This window comes from Apodemus sylvaticus, chromosome 6 (genome assembly GCF_947179515.1).
Source record: "Apodemus sylvaticus chromosome 6, mApoSyl1.1, whole genome shotgun sequence".
In the NCBI taxonomy this organism is placed as follows: Eukaryota; Metazoa; Chordata; class Mammalia; order Rodentia; family Muridae; genus Apodemus; species Apodemus sylvaticus.
Window position 1 is genome coordinate 3055928 of NC_067477.1, and position 15114 is coordinate 3071041.

A 15114-nucleotide genomic window follows, 5' to 3' on the forward strand; every position below is an offset into this window, starting at 1 on the left:
GGTACTCTGTGCTGTGTCCTCATTACACAAGCATGTAGCTTTCACTTCCAAGGTAACACTACATTCTGCTGGTGACCACACTTAGTGTTCTGCCAGCTACCAACATCTCTGGGTAACTTTCAATCCACTCACAGCATAAACTTTTCTCTCTTTATAAACTTAAAAGAATGAACTATTTTTCTATCATGTCCCCACAAAAATAAAACATAGCAGTAGAGTATTCAATTGCCCCTGTGATCAAGGAAGAAAATGGTGACAAACTCCTATCCACATTCTCAATGACAGAATAAGAAAATAAGGAAGCACAAATTATATATATATCATATATTCATATTCATATACATATGAGTATATGATATATATCATATATATGAATTGGTCATATATATTAATTGATATTATATATATCATATATATATATATATATAATATATATGAATTGGTAATTAAATCTATGGTAGGCAAAAGGTACCACTGAGGTACGTCCTCACACACAAAGACTTAGTAGTTGGTACATCCACTCAAGAAGACCCTGTCCCTGAAATTTATAGTTGCATGCTTATGGGTTTTTTTATTACATTTATTTATCGAGCAGTCATGCCATATGGTGTGCGTGTAGGTCAGAAGCTAACTTGTGGGAGGTTTTTTTTTCCTTCCACCGTGCGGGTTCTAGAAATAGGTGCTTTCACTAGCTGAGCCGTCTCATAGGCCTCTCGGCTTTGCTTTTCTTCTTTTTAAACCAGATTTTAAAACATGAACGAATGTTGTCTCAATGACAACAATGGGAAATCCAAAGCCATAAGGCCCCACTGATGGATACAGTGCTTCCTGTTTCCAGAGAAGCCTTGAGTAACCACAGCTGTGAGCCTTCAATGCACCCGGCTAAACCCAAAGCTGACAACCACATGATCCCCATGTGCTGAGGCCTGGCTTGCTCAAAACAAGCCAAAGCAACATGGCTGCTCTGCACGTGGTCCTTCCAAGGAGCCTGCTGGTTGGATGAGAGCAGACCCGTCTTATCAGGGTAACTTGCTATAAAGACACTGGTCAATGACTTCAGAAATAAGCCCAACAGAAAATGTTCCCAATCATTTCACTTCCAACTTTTTTCTAGGTCCTATTTTTGAAGGAAAAGTTTCCCCTGTCTTTTCTTTTTTATTAATCTGGATTGAAGAAAAGCACACATTTCATTTATTGTCGGGATTACAGATTCTTATTAAACAAACCAGAGCTCATTATAAAATCAATATCAACTTAACCACCATGCCCCCAGGAGGAACACAAAAAGGTCACTCTAAGAAATTCAAACAGTTTTCTTGCTGCAAGGACATGATTTTAATCACAGATACTATTAATTAGAGCTGTCACCGGGAATAGTTTTTTTCCCCTTTTGTTGTAGTTAATTATCACAAACTCAGTCATAAGTATGCATTTTTTCTACCCACAATCTTATAAAAATTAGTCATTTCTGCATGCAAGTCCAACCTTTCATTCTATCAATATTTTATATTTGAATTTCAAAGTATATCAAAGGATGCCATGCTTTCTGGAAACCTCTGTCCTTGTGATCTCTGTCTCTCACACACAGAACTGAAGAGTGTGGAGTGTGATTATTTATTTATGCTTTGACACTTCCTTGGCCCCGAGGACCTGGCATCCAGCATTGATGGTCTTTCTCAATAGAATTTCTGGGTAAATTCTTACTAGTTTATGTGACATTTTTTCCAGGCTGCTTCTTCAAACGTGTTTCCCACCCCCCCTTTGGCTTTGAAGCAAAGCTATGTGCCATGTGCCTGAAATACCATCTTCAATGCATTTGAAGTTGCCATTTCTTTATAAGAAAAAGATCATCCTGACCAGGCTTGTGACCCCCCTTCAGAAAACCAGAGGTTTTCTCCATTCAGTGATGATGATAAGAATTTTGAAACAGGACCAAAAGCTGTCTCCTCATCTCTTTTAAGCAAAGGGGCTTTATAAATTCTTCTTAACTAGCCATATGTGGCAGTTGCAGAACAGCCACAGAGCAAGGGGCAGCCAGCTCAGACTAGCTGAGGGTGACTACTGGACAGCCACTGTATTCCCTGAGAGAGCCAGAGAGCTTGCTGAAGTAACTTTGACAACAGAACAGACAGCAGTTGCTTTATATGCTGCATGATGTGAATTACTGACAAGATGTTGGACAGCACAGATATGGTTAGAAAAGACAAAGGAGTCAGTAAACTGGAGAAAACCTTAAACTCCATATTGATTAGAAATTTAAAAGTAGTAATCAAGTAAGTAATTTTATAACTCTAAATAGATTAATACATTTAGTGTTAAATGATATTTTATATTTTTAAAAAATTGAACTCCCTGACTTCTGGGCTCGCTGGGTGGAGTCACAGTTTCATTATAGAAAGTCATTCATTATGAAACAGATACTACCAAACTCCCCAAAACCTATGGGGTGTTGATTATGCTTCTTGTGTTTTGACTCTGCCGCTCATACGTCTCTGGGCTTCTGGTTTACTTCCAGGCATGCTGGGTACCTGTCTGTGTTTCTAGCACACGACTGCCACTGCTGAGTCAGGAAGACATATGCACACTGCGTTCCATTTATCAGCATTAGGTTCCACTTTATCTGAACAATAGCAGAGGGTGGCAACAGATCAGGTCAAAAGATCCCTTCCTATAAGACCCCAAGGAAGTTGATGATTTAAGAGCCATCTTCACACATCTACACATCCAATCCATCTTGCAGCTGTGGCGTGCTCCATTAATAGTGGCCAGATTAAGATAACAGATAATGCATAATTCATGTATTGTACTTTTTCCCACATTTCTAATTAGCAACCCACTTTCCACAGCTAACGTAAGACTATCCAAGAATAGTGTAAGATTAATACAGAGACATAAAATTGTGCTTGCAAGGTATTTACATGAATACTAATGAGAAGGCTTCAAATTGTCATCATAAAAGAGCCTGCACTGTGAGTTCATGAGGGAGTATAGAGGGTGAGGGAGGGGTCAGACTGCACCCATACACATACACTCCCAAATCAAGTTTGGCAAATCCAAGGGGAAAACTTTGAAGAGTTCATTTTTACCTGATAGGCTTCAGTGGCGTCTGCACTGGCATCAGCTCCTAGTCCAGACAATTTGTCCTTCAGCTTGAAGTGAGAGTTGTGGCGGAGGCAATAGGCGAGGCTGGAAGCCAGGAGAACCCCCAGGATGCAGGCAATGGAGAGGAAGGTGAGCACAATGAACTTGGTAGAGTCCTCTTGCTCTTGCTGATGCGGCAGGAGCTTAGGCTTTCCTTTCTGCAGGAGGTGGAGAGGGAGGAGAACAGTTACTACTCAAGGAACCTCGACTCCAACAGAACAGCCCCTATGCTTACAGCTCCAGACTTAGTGTGCATCAATGTAACGGGGAGGGGGCTGTGCAGGGACACAATTTCAACACCAACCACAATGCCTCCAGACTGAATATCTATTAAGTAGAGGGCAAGAACAACTCCAATGGTGGCTGCTTTTCAAACTTAATAATGTAAAGAGTTTGGCACCTAACTTGCTGCTTTAAGTAAAACGAAATGTACATCATTCCTAATCAGATACAGATGCTGTCCAGAGCATGTAACCCAGAACATGTTTGGCAGGAGGTGGGTAAAATGTTAGCAGAACTAAATAGTCCCCAATCCCAATAGAATGTACTGGCCAGAGTCATCATAGCTCTGGGACGTGGCTTTTTGCTCTAGAAGACATTCTGTGGGCTAGTGCAACGAGCTCTAGTCACTCTCTAGGCACAGATTCTAAATATCGGTACCTGAGTATTGTTCCTTCAAAGGGGGCAAAGTCTTTGAGAAAGACCATTGGGAAGTTCACTTCGCATCTTGGGGGAATAGGTGAGAAAATCCTTTCTGTCACTCAAATCCAGGGCAGATAGCCAGACAGCGCCCCCCTCATTAGCTTTATTAGGAGGTGTATTAGCAACAATTAAACACGCCACAGGAAAATGGAAGGGCCGCAGGCAAATCGCCCACAACTCCCGGCCAGCAACCCCCACAATTACTCGGGAAATGAATGGAAGAGCACGCCCCTGCCTCAGTCCTGGTTGCTACAAGAGGAGAACAATTAGCAAACTCCTTTCCGCCACCTAATTTCGCGTGGTAACAAAATGGATTTTTTCCCCATGAATGCCTGGCCGGCCTATTCATTATCTCTCTTCTATTAGTAATTTTCTGCTCCGCTTTCAGCCTCCCAACTCTTCGTTTCCTCCAGTCTCTGAGTGTACACAGTGTCTCTTATGTCAGGCCGGGCCCATTTTTATCTTGTAATCATAAAGGCCACCAAAGCAATTATCGCTAGTCTTGACTGGAAAAGCTGGTCATTAATTAGCCTGCTTTTGCCTTCGGTGTGCGGATTAGCGGGCGCTGGGACCGAGTTAATGGAAATGCGGGTTAAATGAGAAAAGACGCCGGGATTTCCTGCCTGGATGCGCGGCTTGGTTCTGCTTGGCTTTGGACCTAGGAGGTTCCTGGGCTTCAGTAATGGAAGGAAGAAAGGAAGGGAGGGGGCTCCAAGGCATGGCAGAGGGGGCCCTTGGGAGGGGAGTAGGAGACCCGGAGCAGGGACGAGGACACCTCTCCTAGGACTGAGTGGGCGGCACCCGGTGGCTGCTGCAAGCCAGGCGCACAGAGGGTCCTGCATGTGGAGAAAGCTGTGGAACCCTTCCCTTCTTCCTCCTGGCTTCGTCCCGGGTCCCTTCCCCTTTTCATTCCTGCCCACCCCACACAAGAGCTTCTAGAAAGAAGTCACTCCAGAGTCTCCCGCCCCTCCCCCACAAGTCAGCGAAGTCCCCACGCCAGTTTCCCCAGTATTTGCCCCAGTACCAGCAGGAGCCCAAAACACACAAATGACCCTTTTGACCAGGGTCTCAGTGGCCCACATGGCTGTCCTCACATGACTGGATGCAGTTCGCACAAGAAAACCCCTTTCCCTTAAGTTCCCAGCCAGTGGGCCTCCGCACCATTCGCAAAACCGAGCTGTTCACTCCCCAGGGTTCAGTGTGATCCAGGTATGCAAGGACCTGAGCTGGTCACACTCTGTGGGATTCATCCCTGCTTTCCTGCCGCCCGCGCCTGTCTAGCTTCTTCTCAGCAAACCACAACAAAAGCAGCGGTGGGATGGTAATGCCAAGTGCACCTTGCCGAGCCCCTGAGCTGCCGCCGGAGGAGGACCTCCCTAACTTAACTTGAGGCATGAAACTCGTAGGCTTCAGGTTCTCAGAGAGCTCTAAGTTACCAGCACACTGTGCACTGGACCCGCGGAGCTGAAAGAACCACAGGACTGGGAGCACTAAGCGACCAATGGTCTGGAGTATGAACTCTGCCTGATTGACAGCACTGCCAGGTGACAGACACTGGGCACTCTGGAGCTACAGGAAGAGAAAGGCAGGTGATGCTCCCACAAGTGAATCTGGCTCCAGCCTGCGTGGCAACCTGCGGGGCAGCCTGCAGGGCAATCAGACCCAGTGAAAAGCTCAGGATTGCACTGAAGAAGAGGAGGGGGTGTCCTAGCTTCGCCTTTCTTGGTTTTACATTAAACCAGTTGGGTGCTGGGATTTACTCAGAGGCTGAACCAAATTGTCATGGCAAGAGCAGAGACTTCATTTTCACTGGACTCCAGTGGGAGAACTGAAGAGGGCAGGGCCTCGATTACCTAGGCTCCACCCATCTCTGCGCCCCCTGCCTGGTCCTGAGGAGTGGCTGGTGCACACGATTGGTGCCAGTTTGTACTCCTGCCCCAGAACCCTGTCAGATAAGAGGCTCCCATCACTGGCCTGTTGGGTAGGAGTCATGGGGGCACGCAGATCTGAAGCTGTGGGCTTCAGGGCCTGGGTGGGAGGGCACCGTGGAAGGTTGGCAGAGTGGAGGTTGAAAGGAATGACATCTGACAGAAGAGGAGGGTAAGGTAGATGCTGGACTAAGGCACCCCTTCCAGTCAATATATCTAATATTAAAGTCTGAATTTCAACTGGCTGATGGCTTCTCAAACCTGAAAATGTATCTCTTAGGGGCTCTTTGCCTGACAGTATTGCCAAAATGCCCAGCCCCGAAGGGTTGAAATGGTTGAGGGGATGGGGGAGGGGGGAACCTCTAACAGTGGGTGAGGTTGTAGGAATCCTGGGGGAGGGAATGAAATTTCTAGAAATCGTTGTTTTAATGTCAGTTGAGCATCCTCTTCTAGGTGTAGTGATTGAGTTAACAGAACCTTATATCTCCTTTCTTTTTTTGTGGAGCCAAAAAAGCACATTTAAAAATGCTTGTTAACCGGGGAGCTTCAGTGAGAGAAGTGAGTCTGGTGGAATTAAAAGTGAGTTTGCACCTGTGCTGACCCAGAGGCAGCTGGAGTGTGCCCCAGTCCCTCTCAGAATGGTGACTTCCCAAGGGTGAGCAGCTAGGTGTGGACCACAGGCGGCCTTCCTGGGCCTCCCAGAAGACAGCCCAGACTAGTCACAGACATCTTATCAGTCTTGACTTGAAATTGAAAGAAAAATGATGTTTAAATATTTATAACTTTGACATTTACAGTCAGATGTCTTTTAAAAGCAGAATACCTTCTGCACAGTGGAAGCTCTTTCTGAAAGTTTGAAGTAGCGCTGGCTGAGGAGGGTGGTGGAGAGGAGTCTCAGGAGGAGGTTGTTAGAGGCACTGGAGAGGATTGGGGGGCTAGGAAGGGGGGAGGGAAGCTGTGCATCCAGGAAGCAGAGGGGGGCACACTCACCAGAACTACACTATCAAGTTCTGAGCAGACTTAAAAAAAATAATAGGAGTAGGGCAGATTTTAAAAAATAATCAGGAATAAGCAGGTCCAGGTTGTGCCAGCTCAGAAGCAGCTCAGGTGAATTGTAACCTTGAGTGTGTCATGCTATCATCTCTACTGGCAGCTCCTCAGATTTAGAATATGTGGCATTTCAGAAGCTGTGAGGCAAGGTCAGTGTGGGAGTAGGGAAGTCAATTTGTAGAGCCTTTCTTAGACCACATCCTGGTTGAGTTCAGCATTCCCACCTCTGCCTGTGAGGCACATGGGGCTCCCAGTGACCAGACACCCTTATAACTTCCTAAAATGGTGTGATAAGCTGAGGGGTGTGAGAGTCTGTGCCTAGAGTCAACTGTGAGAACCTAGCAAGCCATACCAATCCAGAACTTTATGGTGAGCATTTGTAGGCATGCTACCAAGAGAAAATGTAACACAACCAATTCTCCAGAGCCAGATATCCAAGTCTCTGACTTGCAGTTTAAAATCTGCTCAAAAAGTTACCAGCATAAGCATTTAGCTTCATAGATACTAAATATCTCTTGTTGACATACTCAATACTATTTCTACAGATTTTGATTTGCAACCTAGTTTCAGCCTATTTTAGAAACCCACCACACACACTTTGGTTTGGAAAATCCTTAACTTAAGATGAGGGACATGTCCCCTCTCTTTCTTTTGGGGACCCATGTTATTATGACTCCAAAACCTTTCCTCCTATGAAACAGAAATTACTCTCAGAGACTATTTCTGAGTTACTGTAACAAGTTTGTCTTTGACTGGTTAGATAACAAGCATCTTAGAGAATCATTCGTAAATTTTCTTTTAAATTTACTAAGATATTTATTAAAATATAGCTACTACCACTTTAAAACTGATCACAGTTTTTAGCAAAACATTTTTCAAGCCTGGACAAGTGACCGAACTTAAAAATGGGGAGGGGGAAAAGGGTGTCTTGAAATATTTTAAGAGTATTTTTTAAAGCTGTTAACTGAACTATTTTTAATTTGGAATTTGCCACAGAATTCTAATAAATGAGAGAAGTCAGGCGGAAATAATCATGTATTAATTCTCTGCATTACAAAATCTTTTCAGAAGCTATTATCAGAGCAAGAGGCATTGCGGTCTGAATTCAGGGTGGGAGAAGGCCTTTGTGCGGCTGAAAGCTATTGTTCCCCTCTACAGATGAAATTGTACTTGCAAATCTGCCATTCAAATAGCCACACACACAAAAAAAGCTTATATGGGTAGAAGAATCTCCCAAGAAACAATTATTTTTAAACATAAACTTTAATGAAAATAAGTTATGCGCTGTTTTTAAAAATAGGCTGTTTGTTAAAAAAATTTCAGGCATACACATAAGTGAATATATAAAAGATAATAACTTATTTGCTATCTTGAAGTACTCCTAAAATAGTTGTTCTAGAAAAACTGCTCTGTGTTAAGATAAAGGAAGATTCATGATATTGATGTTGAAAAGGAGGAGAGAGTTCTGTGAACTCATTTTTAATGTTGCTTGTTAACCACAAATCGGTCCAGGGTGGAAGAGCCGGCTAAGCTAGCGGAGAACAGGCCAAATGGATCTATCCAAAGAGGAAACCTGCCCCCTTGAATTTTTCCTATCCACTGGCTGCGGTTTCTTTACATCAGAACTCAAAACTGGGCGGCGGGTTCCCTCAGAATATGCCAGCGTTTCTGCCTGTTTCATGCCTGAGGCCTGGAGTGGTCAGGAGTTTTCTAGGGTGAGGTCCTGTTATTGGAGTGGGATATTTGGCCGTACTGTCCAGTCCAATCCTGGTACTAGACCCAATCCAAGAATCAAATACCTTCAAGACTGAAATATCTTTTTTAGCTTCACCCGCTCTCGCTCTCAGGCCCGGAAGGCCTGGGCTTTGCCCAGGTCAGTACCCAGTTGTGGAAAGAGTCGAGAGCGCGGGTCTAAGAAGCTGGATGGCGGCAGTCACAAGTCCCCTCCCCCACACTGGGAGGCTGACCCTCACAGGCCTCGGCTTTCTCACCCCTGTTTCCCCGTCCCTTCCCCCTCACTAATTCCCAAGATCTCTGTAGAGGTCGTGGAGATCAGATCATGCAGCAGGACACAAAAGGTCGAGGGTTCCTGGGAGCCTCTGGTATTCACAGCCCCGAGAGGGTCCTAGCTGGGACAATGCCGTAGCCCAGCCTCCCCGGCCAAAAACACCTTGTCCGGAGCGGTTAATGTCTCCTACAACGCTCGTACGGACCCTAAAATACCAAAAGCACCACAGAACTACCTTGGCCGACCAGCACTCCCCAGCCGGACCACTATGCTCTTTGCGAGTATCTAGGCTGGGGGCTGGTGGGCACTTCCTCCTCCTTTCTCCGCTTCCTCACATTTGCTTGATCCCTAAAATCTGTCGATACTGGTGGCTTGGTGAAAACCATTTGGACCACTAAGCTCTTTACTCCAGATAGGGAAGACTCTCGGTTTCCAGCAGAAACGCGCGGTGCCTGGTACCTAGGAAAGTCCGAGGTCTGCTGACTTAGATCGACTACTGAAGAACTGAGTGGAAACTGAGTGGGATAGGACCCAGGCGGGCAGAGGCACGGTGAGGCTCGACAGGTGGACTGTAGCTAGTACTACCGCTTACAGGGGCCCTGGCAATCCTTATACTGACCCCTCTTTTTTAAAGCAGTCCAGCTTGGAGCGTCGTGGTGCAACGAAGACGCAAAGGGACTTCGGCTTTAAAAGTCAATGCTGATGATTTGGGTAGTTACCCAGATATCTGGGGGGGGGGGGGGGGGCGGCACAGCTTCTTTAACCGCAAATCAGGCAGGTTTTAGGAACCAAACCATTCCTTAGTCAGAAATGAAATAAATAAGCTCTTGTTCAAACAGCTCTGAGTCAGAAGTTTTTCTGGCGAGTACACCACCGCCCCACCTGGCGGGGGGTCTTGGATAGATAGGGGTGGGAGAAAGTGCAGGTTCCCTTTGGGGGAAAGGGAGGTAGAAGCTCAAAGGTGATCCTTGGAGGCCTGAGATGGGGGTCGGAGGACTCCGCACTCTCCTGGGCCGCCCCACCTGCTTCTCCTAACGCTCCGCCCCGGGCCCCCTTGGTCCTCTTAACTCACTGCCAGCTGGGACGCTCGAATGGCACAGAAACACACCCCGGGACCCCAGAAAGGAGAGAGTAAAGAGATCTCCAAAATGCTGCCAGAGGAAACCGTCCCCAGACCAGTCCCCTTTATGCTAGCTGTGCATCTTGTCCTTCATCAGTCCTCCCTCTTTCCTCATCATACCTAGTATGTCTCCATCTCCTCTCATCCTCGAGGCCGTTTTTCTTCAAGTTCAGAATTTCCCAGAGGCCTTATGACAAGCCGAGAGGAGTACTCGAGAGACCTGCAGACCACCATCCCATTCTCCCATGGGGAACTCTCCTCTGCTTCTCCTTTCTAATCTGTGCGCTCAAAAAGAACTACCATTGTGGGCACACCGCCTCAGACCCACCTGGAGATAATTCCAAAGGCGGGTCTTTCCTGTTAGCCGAACCTTTGACAAGTGTCCTGTGGCAAGTCAGTTAGTTACCCATTGAACTGGGCAAGGCGCCCAGGTCGTATATCTGAGGCCCTTAAACACACCCTCAACCCTTGGAAGGTTCTGTTCTGCGCCCTGCCAGCACCAAGCTTGGTGATGCCCTGGGGGTAACCACTTTTGGTGCTCTCTGCCCCACCCCACTCTTGTCTTCTCTGCCAGGGCCCATCCGACCGCCCTCCTCAGTGCCAGGACGGGGCTGGCCATCCCTGGTTACCTGCAGCAGGGAGGACGCTGGGTGCCCAAGAAAGAAGGAGGTGGGGGTGTGCGCCCCGCAAAGCCGCTTCGGGGCGCAGCGGCCGCTGGCGACAGCTCCATCATCGCGGCCAACCGCTTCTTTGCATTGGAGCCCCTGACGAGCGGGGCCATCCTGCTTCTGACCACAAACTTCTCAGGAGGCGGGTGGAAACAAAGGTGCCGCGCATCGCATCCCGGCGGCGGCGGCGGCGGCGTAGCTCTCGCTCGGAGCAGGAGGGTGCAGGCAGTTCTGTGAGGCCTCTCTGCGCGGCCCGGCGTGCTCCGCCTCAACCCGGCCCCCTGGCTAGGCGCACTGGGTCCCGACGCTGCGTGGGCGGGTGCAGGGCCGGGCTCGGGACGGTCCCCGCAAGGCGGCTGGCCGCGCGCAGCTCCAAACGGCGCGGGTGCCGCGCCCCGCCTTATATCCGGCCCCGCGCGCACCCGGCCGGCGGTGGCGGCGGCGCGGCTCGCGGCCCAGCCACCGGTTGCTATAGCGATGTCGTGTCCCGTCTCCCCCCCCCCCCCCCCCACATGTTGCTGACAGCAATTGGCTAAGGGGCCGCAGCTCTCCATACACCCTCATCCGCCCAAGACTATGAATGGACATAAGCTTTGTCAGTCATTGGTACCGCGCCGGAGCCAGGGCCTTCACCGGTTCTTTCTTTCAGTCTTTTCTTTCATTCGCGAGTTGCACTTCAATCTGGCCAAGTTCAGAGTAGCTCTAGGCTGAGGGAATGAGGCCCCAGCTAGCAAAGTCGCCCCTCATGGCCGTCTGTGACCTTTGCCTATGGCAGGGGAAGTGTTTCGAAGAAACTCTCCAAGAGGAAAAAAATATGGTAAACCGAGCCCTTTCTTTCCTTTCCAAACAGAAGCATGTTAATTACTTAAGGGACTCCCACCACCACCACCACACACACATACATACACTGTACAGGAACCCAGTTTCTAAGACCCAGATGCTCATAGGGAGCAGTCTGTTGAAAGCAGGCGCTAATGAGACTTAGCCACCATTAGGTCCAGGCCAATTGCGGGGCTGCTGGCCCAATATGTTGGATTGAGACAGCAGTGAAAAACATTTCTTTACCCTTAAGCCCTTGATCTCACCGTAGAAGACCGCACCCCCCCACCCCCCACCCCCCACCCCCGGGGACCTATGTGTAGGATACAGGACTACCTTTCCAGTTGCTGGAGCCTACCCAGTTACTTGACCTGAGCGCAGATTTGAGGGGGGACTCCAGGGGTTTTATGCCAGCCAAGAGGTCTCTAGAGCCTTCCTCTGGGTTCCGACTCTCTGCATGAGGCTCCCGGACTCTTCCTTCCCACAATCTTCCTCCCCAACCCTTGTTTGCCCCGGGGCGCGGCCACAGGTTGGACACCCTGGTGCGCTGCACCCCCCACAGAGCGACCAGGAGCCTAAGAGTGAAGCCCAACATCTGTGCGTACAATACGCTCTTCAAGACTCACAGCTGCAGGAACAAGGGGAAGAAAGGAAAGTGTGGGGGAGCAGATTCTGTCATACGCAGATGACAGTCTGCGGAGGGCTCTTTTTCAGGAAACCCCGACGCACCCCCCACCCATCTCTTCTCCTGCCGCCTTCCCATTGTTCCCAGTACTTGGGACAGCTGGAGACGAAGGCTTGCACGGTCGACACCCCCTCCCATCCCGCCGCCGCCGCCCACCCGGAGACTGCATGGCCAATTCTTGGACCCTGGAACAAACTCCGCAGCCCCCACTGCAGGCCAGGCCCGGAAAAGCTGGTAATGCCTTGTCTTTTCATCTACCTGGTCGAAGACCCAGACCTGCCTAATGAAAGGGGTCGGAGCTCTGCAGCCTGAAGAGGACCAGGCTCCCAGAATGAGGGCCCAGTGCTACCAAGTACTTGTTTATGCCGGAGCTGCTTCCCAAGGAAGACTTCCTCTGGTCACCAGCTTAAACTCTTTTGTTTAGTTTTAATTTACAGGGGCTGAAGGAGAGATTCCCAGAGGCCTGGGATGGTGGCACAACCTGCACCAATCCTGTAGGCCTGAGTAGTTTGCAAGAGGCAGCTGGTAACTTCATGGGAAAGATGAGTTTGAGGGGTGGCAAAGAAGATAAATTGGGCTTTTCCCAATAGTCTCTTGGGCTATGGAATGCCCCTATTCCAGAGGATAGGCCCTGCAGACCCTCCCCACTCCTTTAAAATTGGTTGATGCATGATAATCCCGAGGTCCTCCATCAGGGTTGGTAGAGTGGTTCCTCTTTGTTGCGCCCTCAGCAGGCCCAGGACTGCAGGGCGCTGAGGCCAGTTGTCAAAAGGCTTGTCCTGGCAAAGACCAGGACCGGAGGTGGTTTTTTTCAAGTCCTACCATCAATCATCCTCAGGGCCCAGCCTAATTGAGTTCTTAGTGCCTTGTGTTCCGTTCTCAAGAAGCCTCCAAAGCTACCCTTGGTTCAGCCTTGAGCTGAGAACAGGGAAGAAGGAAGAGTTCCCTGCAGACTGGAGCTCTGGCTAGGAGAACATGGGACCTGGAGTCTGAGCCCGCCCCGGAGGAGGGGACCTGCCGCCCTCGGCCCTCATCCTCTCTAGCAACCGTGCCTCTCCATAGCAACAGCCTGTGTGTAAGCTTGCCGCCAGCCAGCCAGCCACTACCACCATTACCACTACTACTTCTCCTCTTTCTCCTCTTCTTCTACCTCCTCCTCCCTCGCTTCTCTTTTCCCCCTCTTCTCTATCCTCCTCCCATTGGACTTGGAGAATGGATCACAGAATACTGGGACCGGAAACACAGACTTCTCTTTTTGACGAGAAACTCAGCCTTCCAGGTACTTTGTGTACCCTTAGAGTGAAGGGATCCTTCACTCAGCACCAGTGCCCCATGCTCACCCTTTGCTATGCCAGGATACCTGGCTCTCCTACTGCAGCCACAGCGCCTTACAGACTTCGGGAGTGCAGCGGGAAACACAGGGGTCTGGCAGCCTAGGGCTCTCTGGCACTAGGCTCCCGGAGATCTGGGCGGGGCAGCGGAGTCGGGACGCGCGGGCCCTGGCTTATAGGAGCGCGCTCAGCCTAGGAGAGTTGGCTGCCCTCTTGTATTCCAGCCCAGAGCCAGCATTGCAAACTCAACCAGAGGCAGTGCACTGAGAGGATCCTAAAGGCCACGAGACCCCTGGCATATCCTAGGATGCGGCTCAGAGGTATTCTGTCGCTTCTCACTTGTTTTTCTCGATTTTAGTGGTCCCGAGCCACAAGCAGGTGTGGGATACATCCCCTCTGCTCCAAGTGGCAGGGACCCCACGCGGTCACTTTGAAAGAACAGCCAGAGAAGGTCAGGGACCCGGGCAGATGCAGGCCTGACCAGGGTGCACTGTCCAGCAGGCAGCCAGCTTGGCTTTCCCACAAGCATCAAGAGACGTGGAAATCTGTAAGTAGAGGCGTTTATTTTAGTTTCCTTGTGTCCCAAAGGGCTCCTTTACCTGCCCTGTCTAAAACCCATGCTCTAGATTTAATTGGAATCCAATAGCTAGCCTGCCTGCCTTTTGCCGTTCTTTGAGGAAGGATGGGGGCAGAGATGCAGTGAGTTGCGTTTTGGTCACCTTTTCAATGGTGAAATGTCCTAAAGTCACCTTGCAGTTGTTTTTATGTAGCAAAAGTGTATTTTCTCACCGGTGACCCTTAAAACTTACCGTGCCTCAGGCTGCCTTTGCTGGCTCTGAAATGGAGAGCCCTAGACTCACGTTCTGGCTGCAGAGGGCACTAAGCAGGTCCACTCTGGAAGCCAGACACACTTGCTATGGGGGAGGGAGGGCTTGGAGAGGAAAGAGCTTGTACTTTATGTAACGACTCTTTTCGCCTAGAATCTAATAAATCGACACACAGGGTTCTCGTTCCCCTCCTCTTCCTTTTAAATTCTTATTTTTTAGGTCATGGAAAGTCCTTTACAAAAGTTTCTCAACAATAATAATTCAGAAGATCTCAGGAAGGATAGGATTTTTTTTCTTCCTGAATCATGAAAGCATAGATCTCATTTCATTGTATATGGTTTCAGTAATATTTTCTAGAAAAAAATAAACAAGACAAAATATGCATGAGGCATATATTGCTTGAGATCTTTTATAGATGACAAACAGGTATATTATTTATATAGAAGTTACAAAAGGGTGGCTGATGCATAAATGGTAGAAGCGCCCCAAACTTACAAAATTCCCAAACAATATAAATAGCTTTAAATGATTTGTTGGTCTCTGCTAATTCTTCATTGTTTAAAGTGCATTTTACATTTGCCGTGTGTGAAGCTAACTTGCTGAGATAAGAATCTAATTTTCAATTTAGGGACCAGCGTAGCCTTGAAGAGCACTCAGCTAAGTGATTACAGTCACTCTCCAGCACATGGACTTATTAAAGAAAATGTAGTTTTAAGCAAAACAGAGAAAGGCTGTTATGGGAGACACAGTCTTGGCAAGGCAAAACACTATCTCAGTAAGTTTAAGTGGCATCATAAAAGTAGACAAGCATTTTTAAAAGTGCTCGATTTCAGGA

General features: G+C 48.5%; 1 protein-coding gene across 1 annotated transcript in view; it reads right to left on the reverse strand.

Moving 5' to 3' along the window:
- Positions 1 to 15114, reverse strand: part of Ptprn2 (protein tyrosine phosphatase receptor type N2) — a 756234-nt gene that overhangs the window by 113599 nt on the left and 627521 nt on the right. The window contains exon 13 of the mRNA XM_052184845.1: positions 3087 to 3299. Coding sequence (XP_052040805.1) covers positions 3087 to 3299 — 213 coding nt within the window. The remainder of the gene's footprint in view (positions 1 to 3086; positions 3300 to 15114) is intronic.